This window comes from Echiichthys vipera (assembly GCF_963691815.1).
Source record: "Echiichthys vipera genome assembly, chromosome: 9".
NCBI classification, from domain to species: domain Eukaryota; kingdom Metazoa; phylum Chordata; class Actinopteri; order Perciformes; family Trachinidae; genus Echiichthys; species Echiichthys vipera.
In genome coordinates, this window is record NC_139834.1 from 9,087,420 (window position 1) to 9,106,437 (window position 19,018).

General features: G+C 42.6%; 2 protein-coding genes across 3 annotated transcripts; both read right to left on the reverse strand.

The window, feature by feature from the left end:
- Positions 1–7,182: 7,182 nt before the first annotated feature.
- Positions 7,183–14,263, reverse strand: mfsd2al2 (major facilitator superfamily domain containing 2a-like 2; the record flags this gene model as incomplete). Its single annotated transcript, XM_083920487.1, has 13 exons — positions 7,183–7,363; positions 7,451–7,594; positions 7,836–7,948; positions 8,035–8,118; positions 8,283–8,366; positions 8,522–8,643; positions 8,790–8,880; positions 9,149–9,315; positions 10,329–10,407; positions 11,625–11,757; positions 11,868–11,992; positions 13,006–13,169; positions 14,242–14,263. 13 exons carry the CDS (start codon positions 14,261–14,263, stop codon positions 7,183–7,185), a joined length of 1,509 nt encoding a protein of 502 aa, XP_083776613.1.
- Positions 14,264–15,736: 1,473 nt separating this feature from the next.
- On the reverse strand, positions 15,737–18,794 carry fam110a (family with sequence similarity 110 member A). Of its 2 annotated transcripts, XM_083920856.1 has the most exons (3): positions 18,672–18,794; positions 17,597–17,791; positions 15,737–17,514 (listed from the first exon to the last, which is right to left on the reverse strand). In XM_083920856.1, the coding sequence occupies exon 3, from the start codon at positions 17,332–17,334 to the stop codon at positions 16,075–16,077; it is 1,260 nt and encodes a 419-aa protein (XP_083776982.1). In that variant the 5' UTR covers positions 17,335–17,514; positions 17,597–17,791; positions 18,672–18,794; the 3' UTR covers positions 15,737–16,074. The 2 variants fall into 2 exon arrangements, with proteins under 2 accessions (XP_083776982.1, XP_083776983.1); XM_083920857.1 differs by lacking the exon at positions 17,597–17,791 and having other exon boundaries at positions 18,672–18,768.
- Positions 18,795–19,018: the final 224 nt, after the last annotated feature.

Below are 19,018 nucleotides of genomic sequence, written 5' to 3' on the forward strand. Positions count from 1 at the left end.
GGCGGCCTGTCGGCGGGCGGGTGGGCACGGATGAGGGGGAGAGTGACCACGGACAGAGGCGATCTACACTCTGCTGGGGCCCTGGGCGAAAATTCACAGGGGGCCCTCAAACCAGCGTTCATCACCATTATGTTTTTAATAATCTGACTTTAACAACAACAAAAAAGCCAAATATAAACTTTTTCTTAACTCAAAAGTGCACATTTCAGTTATTTTTAAAATATGAATATAGAATATAATAGCTTGTATTATTATTGTATTGCATACAACACATTTTCAGTGCTACTTTTGGTGCATTAATAACAATTCAGAACAATTGAAAGATATACAAGAATAAATAAGCTATAGACACAGAAAAAGAAGGTACTGGAGAGAAGTGGTTGCATTTGCTATGTGTATTAAAATAGTAATAAATATTATTTCACCTTGTAACATAACAGATTATAATGATTATGATGGGGTATGATAGTATAGTGACATATTTTAGGATGGGAGTTTTGTGTTATTCTTATTGTGCATGTTTAACATTGTGAGTATAAACATTAAACAAGTTGTAATGCAAACATATTAATATGAAGAACAAATAATTTTTTTTAAAAACAGGAGAAAAAAGAAACAAAAAATCTTGCAACAGGAGTGGTGGAGTCAAGCGTGTGTTTTAAAAGTGTGACATTATCACAAATATCTAACTAACGATGACCTGGACAAATGAGAACATTCACAGGCTTATTGCACACCAATTTGGGTCGGCAAGTGTTAAAATGGTGCGGGAACATGAAAGGTTGGCTCGGAAAATTGCAGATTACAGAAACCACCTATGGATTAGTCTGAGATGCAAACAACAATGGCTTACACCAAGAGCATAGAATGGAGAAAATCATAGAAAAGGCTCAAAACCAACTCCTCGGTGAGTGAATAAGACAGGTCAACTTCACCATTGAAGGACTTAAAGAGAAAGCGGACTTCTCACTACAGAAACTGACATCAATCCTACCTGTTTCTATCATGGAAAAAGTTGTGGATTTCACCCAGAAAGCCCAACTATCTCAGCACAACAAGAGCAAAGAAAGACAAACAAAGAAATTCCACAATTTGCAATCCCGGGATATTGGCAAAAACACGGAAATACTCACTTGGAGGCAAAAAACTGAGACACCAGCACAGGAAGAAACACAAAACAGATGGGTTAAGAATTTGTCGGACAGAGATCTTACCCACCCAGAGAAGGAGGTCCTAGCCAAGAGCTTGAACTTTGCCATGACACCAAAAGAGGTACCCGTTGATTACGGCTACAGAATCGGCTATAAAGAAAAACAACCTTAATGGAACTGAGGCTGAACAGCTAAGGTTAAAAGTGTCAGCAGCGTTGTCCCAAAATAAGGTCCCCCCATCCAACCCCACCATTGAGGAGAGAAAAGCAGTAACAGCACTGAGCAAAGACCACAGCATCACAATCCTTCCAGCAGACAAGGGTAGATGCACAGTTGTTCTCAATACGACTGATTATCAGGCAAAGATCTCTGCACTACTCAGTGACTCTAACACTTATGAAACTCTGAAACGAGACCCTACCAGCGGTTACAAAAAGAAGGTTATAGAGTGTCTACAGCAACTACAATAAGAAAGAGTCATTAGCAAACCACAGTATTACAGGCTTTACCCCCAGGACTCAACCCCCTGCTCATATGGACTCCCAAAAATCCATAAAGAAGGGGCCCCGCTCAGGCCCATTGTCAGCAGCATAAACTTGGTCACTTACAACATTGCTAAGCATGTTGCCAATATTCTGGCACCACTGGTGGGAAACACCCCACGCCACATCCAAAACTCCATGGACTTTGTGAACAAAGTCCGAGACCTAAAAATGGATCCAGATGAAACCATGGTATCCTACAACGTGACTTCCTTGTTCACCTGTATTCCAACCATGGAGGCTTTGGCCATAGTAAGAGAGCGGCTCATGCAGGACAACTCCTTAAACAACCGAACAAATCTAAGACCAGACCACATTTGCCAACTTCTGGATTTGTGCCTGAATACCACATATTTCCAGTTTATTGGCATTTGTTACAGAAAGAAACACGGCTGTGCCATGTGTTCACCAGTTTCCCCTATTGTGGCAAATCTGTACATGGAGGAGGTAGAGGACAGGGCTTTGAACTTCTTCAAAGGAGTAGACCCCAGCCATTGGTTCAGATATGTGGACGACACATGGGTTAAGATCAAATCCAAAGAGGTGCAAACTTTTACCGTACATATAAACTCTGTGGACAGAAACATCAAGTTCACCAGAGAAGACGTCAAGGACAATAGTTTGCCTTTCTTAGACTGTGACGTCCATATGGAGAACGACAGGAGCCTCCACATTGGGGTATACAGAAAACCCACTCACACAGATCAATATCTACTTTTCGACTCTCACCACCCCCTGGAACACAAGCTTGGAGTTATCAGAACACTGCAACGCAGAGCTGATAACATACCCACCAGCTCACAGGCCCAGGGGGAAGAACGCAAGCACCTGAGAGGCGCCCTCACAACTTGTGGCTACCCCAGCTGGACCTTTGTGAAAACGGCAGCTGCCTCCAGAAAGAAAACCAAAGTGGTTGAGAAAGAAAAAGAAAACAAGAGAAACAACATAGTCATCCTGTATGTGGCTGGGGTATCAGAGAAACTCAGGAGGATCTTCAACAAACACTGCATCCCTGTGTACTTCAAACCCGGTAACACACTCAGACAGAGACTAGTACATCCCAAGGACAGCAAAGCAATCTGGTTTATGCTGTCCAATGCAACAAGGAATGCAAAGATCTCTACACTGGAGATACCAAACAACCACTGCATAAACGCATGGCCCAACACAGGAGGAACTCAGGCCTTGACTCTGCTGTCCACTTACATCTAAAGGAGAAAGCCCACTGCTTTGATGACAACAATGTCCAAATCTTGGACAGAGAGGACAGATGGTTTGAAAGAGGAGTAAATAAGCCATCTATGTAAAAGTAGAGAAACCATCGCTAAACAGAGGAGGAGGTCTGAGACACCACTTATCTCCAATTTACAATGCTGCCCTTTCATCCCTTCAGGAGATTCAGAAATCTAACCTCAAAGGACAACTGTTCACAAAAGGCCTCCTGTGACTGCAACGACTGTCGTTCAGACTCATTAGAGCACTAACGAAGTCGAAACCAACTTCCACCAACGACTGCCACTCTAACGACGGTCGTTGGCACTTGGAGCACAAAGGGTTACAGTGAGATCATCGGCCTTGTGAGAGGTTAAATACCTGGATCTCCACCCAGTTAGTTGGACCAGTCCCAGCCTGGTCAGATGCGTACATGAACTGATGAAGCCTCTTGGATGAGAGGTGAAACGTCTTCCTAGACAAATAACCAAGTCCAGTTGCTTTTGACTGAAATTGCTTTGAGGATAACGACGACCTGGACAAATGAGAACATTCACAGGCCTAACTAAAACTGATTAATGGAACATATTTTCAACCTAGGGAAGGTCTTTATACCAACATGTAGTTATTAATGTACTTTAGATAGATAGATTATTGTCATTGTATAGTGCAATACAACACTGTTGAGCACTGTGTGCACTTCAGGGGCTTTCATTTGTAATGCCTGCCATTGGTGCATGAAGTAACTGTATTTTAATTATATATTTTTACCATGATTTTGTACTCTGATAAATTATGCAGGAACAAGCTATGTGATCATCCAGTCCAGTGTAAAAAGTGTCTGCATGGATGTTTTCTGAAGCTATTGGGAGCATCTAATGTATTTTTGTACAAGTAGTTTTTACAGTGTTCATTCATATTGATGACAGTTGTTAAAAGTGTACCAATGAATGACTTCTGACAAAAGGTAGCCCATTTATTTGAGCAAGAACAGGTACAGAAATGTTGCAGTTTAAATAAAAATAGGTGAAATACACATTAGAGAAAATATTTATTATTATATTTAATTTCTGCCAATAGATCGCCCTAAATCATTGGACCTTTGCTTTGTCCAAGTATGTGTTTCAACATAGACAACAAGAGTCTGATTAAAATTTAGATATTACTATAACTTCTGAAAAAGGACCCAAAATAAACAACATTATAGACAAAAGAAAAATACAATTAAATCAAGCCTTTCAAGACCTGCACAATGCAATTTACAAAATCAACCTCTAAATACTGTGGGAATATTTATGGAAATTTATAACAAGGGCTTTTCACGACAGCAAGAACACGGTCAAAATTTAACTTTAAAGGCCCAATCTGTCATTTTTTCACCATATTCACTGAAAGGTTGAAAATGGAGAATGAGCAGTTGCAACTACAGAAAATAATTCCACCACTTAGGTTGCTCCTCAGACCCGGCCCAGTAGCCTACAGGAGACCGGAACCTGTTTGAACCCATTCCCCACCACAGCAACTTCCTGGTTGATCCAGTACAGAAGTGCCAGAAGCTGCAGTTCTCCGAGTGTCCACTAGGAGTAGTTTGCACAATAGAGCAGTTTCTCATTGACCCCCATGTTAAACAGGCTGTTTTCACAGCATCATTAAACCTGTTTATGGCCTGGTACTAAAAAAACATTTTAGTCTGTATGTTTAGGTCATATCTCCATGACAACACTTAGAAGGGTGAATATTTTTGTAACAGGCCAGTTTTTATTTTATTGGAGGATTATGGAGTGGCCTATTGAGTGACAGTTAGCCTCTGGCCCTCACTTCTCCTCAGAGGCTAGTTGTCAGGATTAGCACGCGAACTCCGTCATCTCGGCCTGGGATATGATCATTCGTGTGGTGGTGTTTCCATAAGTGACAAGATGGTTTGCTCTTCGATCAACTGTACCAACAGATGGTTTAGGACACACCGTGTTAATGTTAGCTTTTTATGCTAATTAAATACTTGCGCACTTGCATCATGACTTGCAATACAGTAGGTGGTCGTACTGAACGTGCCAATGAGCTGAATCTGTTCTTCAACAGATTTGATGAAGGGGCTCAGGACCACCACCCGACGGCTCCTCCACAACCATCCACCTCCCAACCTCCAGCCCTGTTTAGTGATGTGATTTTGGAGAATTAAACAGTTCTTTTGAACAGCTCAGTTCTTTTGAGCGGGTCTTTTGTGTGCACTTCTGCCTCTTCCTGTGGCTGTGTCTGACAGCTGCAGGATGCACAGACAACTACACTAAAAACACACCAAACACGCTTTGATTGACACTTTTTTTCAACATGTGCGACCATAGACTGTATAAAAAATGGACGTAGCCCCTCTGTCGGGGTTCATTTTCTCAACTTGATCCAATCCCCCCCCCCCCCCCCCCCCTAGGAGCCGCCATCTTGTCAGACTTTGACTCCGCCTCATTTCCTCTTACCAAAAAAAAAGGGCATTGATGTGACGTTGGGGGGAGGGAGATATGCATATGGAGCATGTGCAGACACGTAACCCAATTGTAGTTTCAGCTTCAGGTAATTTAATTTAGGCAAGAAAGTAAATAAGCATATCTTATAAGAAGTCAAACTATCCGATTAAGTATCCGCCTATACCCACGACATTTTGGATCTCTTATTGGACCTACTAGAGAAAAGCTCAGGATCATTTTCAGGAACATTTCTGCCCAGTTCATTGTCTCCTAAGCACCTGTGTGAGCTCAGTCTCTGTTTATGGACAACTGGTTTCGGTCTTCTGTATTCTCTAGAAGGTCTCTTTGGTACATTTGAACAGTCAGACAACTTGAATGAGCATTTTTTATAATGATTGTAACAACCTGGTAAGGACTGTGACTTGTACAATGTGCTGGTCTTTGTGTTATAATGTGTAGTTGATGTGGCATCAGCATTGGGCTGCTGCAGGACTGATGGCGGCTCTGCGTTTTCTTTTGGGTCTGATGATGATGATGATGATAATGATGGTGATGATAATGATGATGAAGCCTCTGGGCTGGATGAAGAATAAAAAGAAAATGAATAATTGCTGCTGACTGTGATAGAATCAAAACATGTATGTATGTTTAAGGGTCTGGTAAAAAACACTTAAAATAATAATTTTACATTTTAGCCCTAGATGATGATATCAATACCACTCATGTCTAACTAGAAACTGTTCAGCCAGACAGGGTTCAAAGTTAGAAACAAACAAATAAACAACAACAACAACAACAAAATGCTAAGATATGCAAACATAACAATCATTCAAAACTCTGGAAAGTAACTATTTATAGATAAAAGGGGTTCTATTTGTTGTTTGGCCACTTGGGAGCAAATTGTTAACACAACACTGACATAATCACCTTTTAAGTTGTTATGATTATTTACACATCCAATAGTTATGGAGGAACATTATCATTCATTGAGAATCATCTTTCTGTTCACCTGATGGACGAAAGTTAGATAGTTGCCCTCTTTTAACTCTGTTTTTGGTCTCTACCAACTCCTAGGGGAATTACCTGGCTATTTAGCTGCGGCGAGCTTTGAAGCCAAGTTGACATAGTGGGCAAACGGTGGAATTGCAACTACCGGATTCATCACACGATGCCCTCTGGCCCAAAAGGACTTTTTCCCATTGACTTAAATGGCTAAAGAGACGTCTATAAATCCATGGACTCGCATTTGATTTATTTGTTCTGAACATTTTAAAAGTCCAGAAGAGCAGTACGATTAAATCCTTTAATCCCCATTGAAGTTAACTAGAGCGCTAAACCGGAACCAGCTGGTGGAAGTCTCTAGTGCACCTGCTCTGTGGGCCATACAACGGTGAAGTAGTACTGATCATATGGGTATATGTAGACGTGGTAATGTAATTTGTTTTTGTTTCATGCGCCACTGAGCATCTTTCATAAGAATGAACGGGGCTCCGCCTTGAGAGCCTTATCCAGTTCTCTTTATACATCCATGGCTGGAGCCGAAAAATGACAGCAAGAGCATTGAGAGTGAATGAGAACAGTAAAGTTGTGCAGCTAAACAATGAGCTTAAACTCACTTTAAAGCTCCACAAAGTCTAGGGAAGTTGGAGATTCAGGTGATTATGTTCTGTAAGTTCATCTACACTACATGTGCCCCCTTTCACATTATTACTTGTTATAATAAAAATAAGTATAGTAAATAATAATATTAAGATTGTCAGGGTTATCTCATCTTTGTTGCCTCATCTCTTGAGAGGATAATTCACCCCAAAAGGCCACTTACTGAACAATGGTCGGCTGTTCCTGGAGCTGCAAGCATCGCCTCTCATCGATCGGGTAGGTGCAAAAACAGACCATGCTTATCAGCAGAAGTGCGATGGGAACTGGTGAGAAGAGCACAATCAAAGCCGTGACCACTCCGTCGCCATGGTTACATGCACCAGCTTTGTAGCCCACAAACCTGCAGTCAGGGAGAAAACAAAATGTGACTGACCTACAGCCGACGCGCACACATAACACAAAGTGAGCGCACGGAAGTTTGACTCACTGTAATGTCAGGGTTGAGATGCCAATAGAGAGGCCTCCTGTCAACTTATTGCAGAAGGCATAACAGGAGAAAAACATTGGCTCCAGGTCCTTACAGGAGGGATGTCTCACTGCAAAGTCGTCCACCACATCTGGGAGCATAGACCTGTTGCAGATACAGGACAAGCCGATATATCTCATATCAAAACCACCACATCAATTTAGATGAGGAGAAATGACCAAAAACAAATAAAGATGCTAGAATATTCATAACTGGCCAGGGTTACTTTGAGGTGACCTGAATGATTCATGTGCACAGCATTCAGTTCTGATACTGAGTGGATCTGACAGGCGCGTCTTGGAAGGAAAGGGTTTGAGAACACTGTCCTCGCTGGGAGCTGACTCACCAGGGTAGCAAGTATATGGTCGCCAAGCTGAATCCCATCAAAACGCACATAATCATTAAGACTGGCAGGTTACTGGGAACACAGGCGACTACAACCACAGCTGGGATGAAGAGCTGAGAGAGACATAAACATGAGTAAGGAGACTGAAGGTGTGTAAAGTTACTGTCATCATTCAGAATATTGTGTTATTGTGTCTTACTGATAGTCCAATAAAAACCGTGGCTTTTTTTCCTATTCTCAGAAGAAGCATTTGCCAAAGAGGAACTGCTATTGTGGCAGAAACCTGTGGAAATATTGACACACGTCTTCTCATTTGACATTTAAAATGTTTCTTGCCTTTCAATTATGTACTCCGTGGAATCCAATTGCATTTATTAAAAAAAAAAAAGAAAGAAAAGGCCTATCTTCTTCTATCTTCCTGCTTAATTCTAGTTGGTTGCATCTCACCAGTAAAACCAGTAGGATGTACTGGAACTGGGCTCCCAGCCCAGCTGCGTGGCTGCAAAACAGTGCAAAATTACCCAAGGACATCTGTGATGAAAAAGATACGGGACAAAAGGTAAATAAATTATTTTTTTAATAATACATGCATGACTCCTAAAAGCACAAACCCAAACAACATCAACATATAATAATTATAATACAAGGATTATTATCTTACACAGCCCTTAAAGCTCAAACTGTACCTGAAATGCAAGTGCACAGAACACAAAGCCAAGCACCAGTCGTTGATAGGGAATGTGACATATCAGCATCTTCATAGAGGTCATAAAGGCTGGTCGCACTTTGTCTTCAGAGCAGAATGGGGCTGAAAATCAAACCAATCTGAGACGTCAAGGAAGGGCAGGGAAACACCAGAAATAGACACACTTTAAGCTTACAATGTTGTCATTTGCTGTTTATTGTAAAAATGAATATGTTTGTTTGAGCACCGGCCACTTCTGAATGACTCACCCCGCTGCTCCTTCACCCCCAGGACGACAACCAGGCTGCAGATGAAAAGCACAGCACTCATGATCAGAGCTGAGGTCAGGAAAGCATTTTCCTGGAGACAAAAAATACAGACAAAAAATTAAAGATAAAAAAAAAATACACACACACACACACACACACACAAACACACACACACACACACACACACACACACACATATTAACCAAACGCTAAGAGCAGTAAATTACAGGGTAACAAGATACCCCTGGGACTATGTGAGAACAATGCCAAAGTAATGCTGTTGGGCTGTTAAAGAAATATGAGAGCCAGAGTGAACACCTTTATTTTACCAATTATTTTCAATGTATTATTTTATCTACCGTTTCCTGAAGTTGTGCAGTCTGTGGTGACGATGTGCTTTGAGGTATTGTTTCATTAGCCTGGTCCAGATGTTGACAGACCTCTTGTTTTTCTATGTTGTACACAGTTACAACTTGACCCTGCACTGCAGAAGCCACCAGCATGGACACCATCTTCACAGTCATTCCTGCCCAAGAATGACAGACAGGTGTGATGAATAAGAGGAAAGATCTCGGGTCTAACCTACATGTCGTTCCAGCTCCATGCAGGGAATAAGGAACTAAGATCATTGGACCTCATTCAACAACTTAACTTATTTAATTTACACAGTTTTCACCAAGGTTCGGACATTCACCGATGTTTTCTCATTTGGGATTTGTTTTAGGTAATGGGTTCTTTGGGACGGGTTCGGCGAACATTTCACCCAACAGTCCAACAACTTTATTTGCTTCGCCATCGTCTCTTTGGGCACACTAGTTGCTACTAAACATAACAGCTCTTTTGGCGTTCCCTTTTGAACTGTTTAACTTTTTATTTGTTGAACATTTTGCGCCCGATGCTCCACCCTCTGTAGACTCGTCTGGGCATTCTTGACTTGGTTCTCTCAACTTTTGTTTTCCATAACTGTTCTTCTTTATGTGGAATCGGCCGGGCGTTTACTTATAAATGCTAATTAGGATCAACTAGCTCGCATTTTCAGCTCTAGAGGAAATGGGCTTCATCCTTATCCTTATGATTTTTCTTTGGACTTCCTAGGCAGTTGGCAAGTCTGGCAGCTTAGTTGACTTTGTCAAATTTCAAATGTTTACAACTCTCACGCCCCTCCCCCTCTACCACCGAGCTCCTCCGCTCCCTCCCATCGAGTGCTCGTCAGTGCGTGTGCACCAGATTCCTGTGAATGCGCCCGTCTCTTCTCTCATCGATAAATGGCGTACACACTACAAGGTGGTAGGCTGGCTAACTTACTCATAGATAGCAATTGCTAACGTCATTTAGCCTATGCCTAGCTTCAGGCGTTTGCATGTGATATTATGACATGTGCGAGGGGGGATCTGTGGATCTTGTTCTTTCGGAGCGTTGTGTCGGTTTCAGTGAATATGACCAAAAAATGCTGCAGATTGCACCTTTGAGAATACGTTTAAGAAAAAAACCCAGGACGATATTGTTGATGAGGCCCAATGTGAGTATTTGTATTCTTACTGTAGGCCATGGCAGAGTCTCTGTCTCTGTGGTCTCCCCCCAGGAACATGTTGAGTGTGAGGTAAGGAACGTTGTAGCACTGTTTAATGGATGACAGGGGAAAACATGACACCAACTGACAGCACATGAGCAGTGTGAAACTCAGTAGCCATGGTGACACAGCTTGGAGCTGCGGGAGCAAAAATGGCCGCAGTAACATGACACTAGTATGAATTTCTGTCACTGTGATGATGTGAGGACGATGGAGATTGTAAAAGTGAAAAAGAAAAAAAGGTACCAACACAACAATATAAAAAAATACTACAAGTAATATACCCGTATTCAAACGGGCACTTAAATAAAACGTGTATCAGCAAAATGCAATTAAAGTAAAGTACTTTGATACTTTGAGAGTGATACATTATTCTGACATAAGCGCAGGATGCATTTTTAGTTTAGTTAGTTTAGTCCAGTGGTTCCCAACATAGGGTTTGGGAACCTCAAAAGGGTCACAAGATAAATCTTAGGGGTCATGAGATAATTAATAAGATAGGAAAGAAGAAAAAAAAAGTTGTGAGACGCCGATCTGTATAGAGAGGCAAAGTCCCTCTCCTTTCCTTATTTGAGCACAAATGTACATGTACAGTAGTCAACGGCGAGAGGCAAATACTTATTATCATGTCTGTCAATTTCAGGAAGCTACAGTTTGTTATCAGTTTGTCATAGTACCAGTTTTAGCTGCTGTCTCTTTTTTTTTGTTATCAAAAAAGCAAAAGAGCAAGCAGGACCTGTTACTTGTATGAGTAAAGTTACATCTTGGTACAACACACACATCAGGCATCATAGCTTCAGCTTTTACGCCATATATTTTCTGATGGTCCCATGGTGGTCCACTGGAAGGGGAGGGATTTTTGCCTCTCTATTATATTTTTTTATCTTTGTTTTTTTACGAAATATTTGATAAATTTGGGGCATCTAACATTTTTATTATTTGGTGAAACTGCGAACAATTCACAGATATCTGAGACCTGTGAAAAGGGGCAAGTAGACATTTTTCAATGACTTTTTTGTTATTATATGGGAATTTCTAAGCCTTATAATTTTTTTTTTAATGTAAATTTAAAAAGTAACTAAAAAACTGCGACTGTTTCCTCCGAAATGTAATAAAGTAGATGTATAAAGAAGAATTGAATTAGAAGAAGAAGAAGAAGAAAGTAACCTAAATTGAAAAATGTGAGTAAAGTACATAGTTTTGACCACTGGGTACCAGATAGGGTAAAGTAACTAGAAGTGCCTGCAACACTTCCACTGACTTACGCTCATGAGGGTCTCGAACAGGCAGCTTGCTGAGAGGAACCACGTCACACGGAGACCCTGAGACAGTGATGCTCGTGGCACAGACCACAGCAGCAGATAGAAGAGGATACCAAATGGAGTGGAGAGAAACATCCTGTGGGATAAACATCGTTGGCTCTGTTGAATACAGTGCCGGGGGGAGGGGGGTGCATCGCAGCTTAATTCAATGTGAAGTGTGTTAGACATGCGGCTCCACCAACCAACCATGGAGTGAGTTTGCCGATGGGTGTCCAGTTGCTGCAGCTCACCAGATATCCAACCACTGGGTCGGTCACAGCATCCCAGGCCCGACTTATAAATAGAATCAAGGAGACATACGAGGCCTCCAACTGTGAAAGACTGAGATACTTTATTTTGAAATCCAGATATGTACATGGGGTAGTATAATAAGAAATACAGATCATTGAGGACAACTTTGATGGGATAGTTCTGATTTTCAAGTGGGGTTATATGAGGTTCTTATCCATAGTCAGTGTGTTACCCACAGTAGATGGCGAATCACTATATTTAGACATTTTCACTACTTTACCCTGCCATAAGCCGTGTTTAAAGGTACGTCCACGCGATAAAAAAGCAATCTTTTTTTCTCCATCATTCTTAAAAGGTTTTGCGTCCACACGGCGTTGGCTCAAGAAATATCTGCGTCCACACAAAACCGTTCAAACCGACACAAAACACTGTAATACGCATGCCGGGCCTGGATGTGGCGCTGTAACTGCCACAGAAATACACCAACAATGGAGAAGAGATAGAGAGACACTGTATACAAACACGGGCAACTTTCTCACTAAATCTGCCGACTTTCCAAGTCCACATTGCAACATTTTTTTGTATGCTCTCGTCAAAGCCATCAGACTCCATTGAAAAAAACAGTAATTTTGGCGTTTACCCTGCCAGCTCCCTAGTACAAAGACCATGCATCGGCCAACACTGGAACAAAACAAACTTCCGACACCGAAGGAGAAGAGTGATTTACACAAAGACAGCAACCATTCGAGGAACAAGAGACTCGACTGTTTCTGTCTGAATCAAGAAGGCTGTAATCCACGTCATGTCCTCCCCCCTACATGCTCTCCCAAGATGCAGTGAAAGCGTTCCAAATTTAGCATACACTTAACTGATATTTAATTTTTTAGGAGGGACATTTTAGGTGGCTAGAATCTGTTTAGCTGCTGCCCCCATCCACAGAAGTAAATTTCTTTGCTTCTGTGTTGCCACTCCTGTGTGCTTCTCCAAACTGGGGGCGTACCGACCACCATCTACTGTAGGTAACACACTAACTATGGATAAGAACCTCATGCAACCCCACCACAAAAATCTGAACTATCCCTTTAACTCGTACCTGCACAACATCTAGGAGAAAAATCTGCAGTGAAACTCGTATAGCTGCTGTGGTCAACTGATATGGGACCTCACCCACAGCATAACAGACCTTTGTGGCCAGAGGAATCCCTCCCGACCCCTGTGAAGACCAGAGAGAAGAACAAACCGGACCGGCCAGCGGCTCTGCTCACACACATTTCACACAGCTATCAAAGTGAGAGCGTGAGCTGCAGAACATTAAAATTCAGATTGCAAATGAGAAACTTCTGCTCGCAGTTATCTCAGCTACCAAAGTAAATACCAGAACCGATACATTCAAATATTTGCATGATTCTGCTACAAAGCCTTTGACAAGGAGAGGAAAGAGGTCATGGGCCTGTAGTCGATGACTTTGTGTCATGATGTAGGGAGTCTTTTCTTGAGTTGAATGTGTCTGAAACCAAAAACATGATCACTGAATTAAGGAAGCCTGCGCCCAACCCAATACAGACAGATACAAGTATTTGGGTACCGTGGTGTTTCCAACCAAATGCAGGTGAAACCTCTAAAACTGTCTGTACTCCTTGAGAAAAATTACCTCCTTTAAGTTGTGCAATACAATAATGACTTTGTCATAAGAATTGGCTCGACGAGCTTCTACCATCAGGCTGCAGATACAGAGATTCTGCTCAGAGGACATGAAAACATTTTAAATAGGCCCTATTATGCGAGTTTCCAGGGTCATGTTTGTATTCGTCAGCAACTATTTGCCTAAATTACATTATTCTTATTATAGTTTACCTTGCTGCAACCAAGTTTGGACTTGACTTGATTCTTCCTATAAATGGAGAGAGATCTGGTTCTCTTGTGTCGGTGTGAAAACATGCATAGAAACAATAACCTTTTGACTCTGTAATCAGTTGAAGTTAAATGAAAAGAGACTCACCAAGTTGTTTACCAAAAAATGTATGCAAAAATAGTAAAAAAAAAAAAAAAAGCAGCTGTAAAGTGTGTTGAAACTTTTACAGCAGGGATAAAGTAGTAAGCAGCAGTAATAATATTTTCAGATGTGAATGAAGAGTTTTATTTTGTTTCGCTTTACTCTCAAAGTTAAGCTTTTGTTTCTAACCATGCATCAAAACAACCCAAAACATTAGAACATCTAAACAAACAGTCTACTCTGTAAAGATGAATATTTTCCTGTCCTGTTTTGAACATGAATGTAAAAGAAGGTAAAAAAGTGGAAAAAGAGAAATATTGGATTTGGAAAACTTACCTGCGGCTGACCTTCGCTGCATGAGTTTCTGTCTGCAGTCTGTTGGAATAAATGACTCTGTACTTGATTAGTAAGATTATCCAAACAACTCATCCTGTTAAGAAAAAATGGGTCTCATTCACAAATATCTTCCTTAGAGAGTTTTTGAATTTGTTCTTCAGGAAAGTCTCCGTGTTACTAAAATGCAGAATCCTTGGCACCTCTGTTCTTATGAAGATGACATTTCCTCCTCGGTTGAAAGTGCGTTGATCCTGATTAGAGAAGGGAAACTCCCCGACAATCCCCCAAAAAAGTGCATGAGACTGCAGGACCGCATGCACACACACACACACACACACACACACAGATGGAAAAGAAAAGAAAAGGTGAGAGGATCTAGTCAGGTCTGAGAGGGCCGAACAACAGACTCCAAAGTTAAAAAACCTTAAACAGCAGTGAACGACAAACTTTCTACCTTGGAAGGGTTGGTAAATGAGAAAACACCCCTCTCTAAACGCACACACACACACACACACACACACACACACACACACACACACACACACACACACACACACACACACACACACACACACACACACACACACACACACACACACACACACACACACACACACACACACACACACACACACACACACACACACACACACACACACACACACACACACACACACACACACACACACACACACACACGAAATCTGGTTGAACAACTCCTTTCTGTCTTTGAAAGTGAGGCGCGTTATTATGTTATAATAATAATAATAAATAGCACTCTAAAAGATACTCAAAGAAATAGGTGAAAAAAAGACAAACTGTAAAAGCAATAAAATATACTGAACTACACACAGCTACACACGACTAAAACATGTGTTTCTTGACTAAATGTGATTTTGTTAGTGAGGACTATTAATCACAATTTCATAGTTTTTGTTAAGAAATTTGAATGGAGTTTGGTTGCAGGTCTTTTTTAAATGCCATATATGAACTCTAAAGATAAATTCAGATTGAAAAAAACTCCCACTGGTTCTAATGGTAAGACGCAGCAACAGGGATAACCGCACCCTCTGCTTTCCTTAATGTTCATGAATGCAACATTTGCATATCTTTCTCAGAATTTGACAAAGTGCAAAATTAAACAAAAGGCACTTTGGATTTAAAATGTAAAAAAGTGTTAACATATTTTCAGTTGCGGTTTCTACTATAGTTCTTCTGAGAATGTAAAAAAAACAAATAGCCCACATATTTCTTTGAATGATCAGTAAGAAACCACAGATGATGCTGCACTGATCGTCACTATGGACGGCTCTGACCTCTTGTGGAGCACCAGTGAAACTTCGCCTCCATCAGATGAATCCCGTTCTTCCTCTCCCTGATCATTTAAAGTTTCAAATCATTTTTTCCCCTTTGAGGAAAAAATGCCTCACTGTGATCTAAAATAAATCACAGAGTACCAAAACAAGATGCTTTCATCATTCAATCTTTAATGGCGTTAATTTACGTGATGGTGACTAGAGATGACACTTCCACATCCTCATTATGAGACACACAAAAAAACTGAAAAGTCAAAATAACCAAAAAAAGGAGTTTTTCTCAGGTTAAAAAATAACCCGTTCTGTTTTTCGACGACTGAAGTGTCATCAAATTTAAAATGTTCTAAAATAAAAAAAACAAAAGCAAATAATCAAAACAATCAATCAAGACAAATGTAAATGAATCAGCTGGCACACAAATGACATTCATCCCTTCATCATCACAATTTACTGTCAGTGTAACCATTCCTTCTGTTTCACATGACATTTTAAATCTTACAGACCATTCAACACCATCCTATAGATGGGTGCTTTTACTTGCATTGTCTTTGACCTGACGGAGTCCATACAGCCATTTGATCACTCTTGCATTTCTCTCAATGACAGAAACGCCGTAAGGAACACGCTCTGCTGCATTGCCAGCATCCTCCTCCTCATCTTCATCTTCTTTACCGGAGCCTGCGCACTCGGACCCTGGAGCGCTCACGCTGCGGAAACGGGCCATGGACACTATGTCAGAAGTAGATCCGGTCAGCTGGAGGTCTGCGGGGTCCAGACCACACAGGTTGAAGAAGCGCTCCAGCTCTGTCCCGGCTCTGGAGCACCTGTCGCTCATGTCTGATTTAGACCGGGTCAGAGAGGGGCGTTTCCTGGAGCTGGAGGAGGACAGACGGGTGATCGCTGGGGATGGAGGAGGGAAAACAGGGAAGCTAGGGGGAGGTGGAGCAGCGCCGGGGGTTTCGTTTGGAGAAGAAGGAGGATTGTCAGGTTTGGACGGAGCAACAACAGGTTTCAGAGGAGAAGGACGGGGTGTTGTTCTGGTGTGGAAGAGGCGCAGGTGTGAAGCAGCCAGGCGGAGTGGAAACTGGGAGTGTAACGGTATAGGCTGAAGGGGCTGCCGCATGTACTGAGGTGGTCTGCAGGGCGTCCTCACAGGGCAGGCCTGAGGCATGACGTCCACTCGGCGTACGGTCCCCGCCACTGCAGAGGTAGGAGAGCCAGGACTCTCTACCCTTGCAGGTCCAGAGGCTTTCAATCTCACCTTAGCTGGACTGGACCAGTCAGGGCGAGGGGGAGGACACGGCCTCTCCTTTTTCTGTTGTGGCCCTGCTGTTGTGGGGCAAGGAGATCTGTGTGAAGTAGCAGCACCATCGGGAGCGTTACTGTCCTCTGAGTTTACAGCAGCACCATCATTCACACCGCTGATCAGGTTACTCAGATGCTCCAAGTTGAGCTGGACGCCTTCCTGCTTTGTTTTCATCTGGGTGGGTGTCTTTCTGGTGGGCCGCAGAGCAGTCCCCGGGTTCAGCAGAGGCTTACGCACCTCAGGAGGCCTGACCGGCTGCTGTTTGGAAAGAGCCCCCTGACTCTTGACATATTTAGCCTTGTCTGCTTCCAGCCTCTCCACCGCACTCTGCTTTGGTCCACCTGCCGCCGTCTTGAGCTGCCGGTAGAAGTCTGGCCCCACTGGCCCCTTAGGCCTCAAGCGTGGGGGCGTAGCCCCCACAGCAGACGTCGCCGGTAGCCTCACTGGGCGTTGGAGAGTCTCCAAAGGCATTTTGTAAAACTAGTTGTTGTACCTGTCCTTCAGCACTTTCTGTTTCTGTTCAGCTTGTTCCTTTGAAGTCAATTTCTGCCGAAATTGCAAAGTTATCCTGCATTTGTGCCTCTGTGCGGCTGTCTCTTGATCAGCTCCGTCACATTTCTGAAGAACTTCACCACGTCTCAGTTGAACTTCCTGTAAGAAGAAAAAGACACAAATCAGTCAGTCAGGACATAAACCGCTCAACAATAAGCTGAACAGTCAATAAAACATTTACCTTATACAAGTGTCCTCTTCAGACACTTTTAGGACTCGAACACATACAGGACACAGCCGCCTCCACAGGACACCTAAACCCTCCCCTTTCTCTCAGACTGCATCCAATCACCCGCTCGAAGCCTTCTCAATCTTAGGAAGTCATTGGCTGCTGGCAAAGACGGAGCTGAACAATTACGCTCAGTCATCTGTCTCTCTGCAGACAAACACACAATAAAACTGACACTTCATTTTCAGTCAGTAGAAGGGCTGTGAAAAGAGTCAGTGTGTGTGTGTGTGTGTGTGTGTCAGGACAGCTGTCAACAAGCTATTGTCTGGAGGCACTACGGAGCGGAGCAGATCACACACACACACACACACACAGCTGCTATGGGAACAATGGCTCCTCATCTTTAAATAAAGCAGCCAGTTGTCAGGGTTTGTAAGCGGGCTTCTTCCTCAACTACAAGCCTCTGCAGGATGGGTAAAGTCACACCAACGAGGCTCCCCTCAGCATCCCTCTTGGTGTCCACTGAAGGTCGTTATAATGAACTTGGTAAATACAGGCCCGTCTGTACACACTTAAGACACGGTGCGTGTGTTTGAAATAGTCTGCATCGACCAGTCACATTCTCTACATATTTGCCATTCCAGTCTGAGCCGGGCCAAACTCCTGCTGTCAAGAGCTGTGGGACTTTCTGCACCTTCATTCTTTACCTGCCCTGAAGTCTCACACATTCAAAAAAAAATCAAACCTTAACACCAGTGAGGACAAAGCAGCACTGTGACACGTATCATTACAAAGAAGACAGAGAGGCTGGTGGATTACAGAGCAAAGAGGAATGTCAGACAAACACATATAGAGCCACTAATTTAATGTTTCTGAGTCAAGTGCCAGCGTGTTTCTGCAAATGACAAACATGGAGCGAAGCAGGAAGAGAAGAGACACAAAAGGTTAGTAGGTAAACAACAAATGTCCCACATGTACTCAAGGCCTCCACCAGTCCTGCCCTGACAAGTTGGCTTCTGTGGAGGTGTGGGTTAGCTGTTCAGACAAGTTTCTTTCTTTTGTTATGATGTTTCTTCAGAGAACTCACCCTGAGTGTGTGTGGATGTCCCGAGCCTCCTGGGTTTCTTGTTTCAGCCAGGCAAACCCACTGCGCTGTCCTGCTGAGGAGAATGTGTGTGGATATGTTTGAAAGGACTTTTACCAGCTCAAGACAAACCTGTTTGACAACTCATGTGTGCTCCTCCTGAGCCCGCCCCCTCCTGCTGATTGGTCAGATTGGCTCTCCTACAAGGATACAAACGGACTTCTTTTTAGTCACGTGACTCTGCCATTGTCTTGTGCTGCTGGGTTACATGATAAGGACTTTCTGTATGCTGCTATCATCTGAATCTGCTCAAAGGTCTGTGGTGAGTGTGTGTGTCATGTGTGGAATAA

Excerpts from the sequence above, each read along its gene's own strand:
- fam110a (XM_083920856.1), bottom strand. The coding sequence starts at position 17,334 with ATGCCTTTGGAGACTCTCCAACGCCCAGTGAGGCTACCGGCGACGTCT.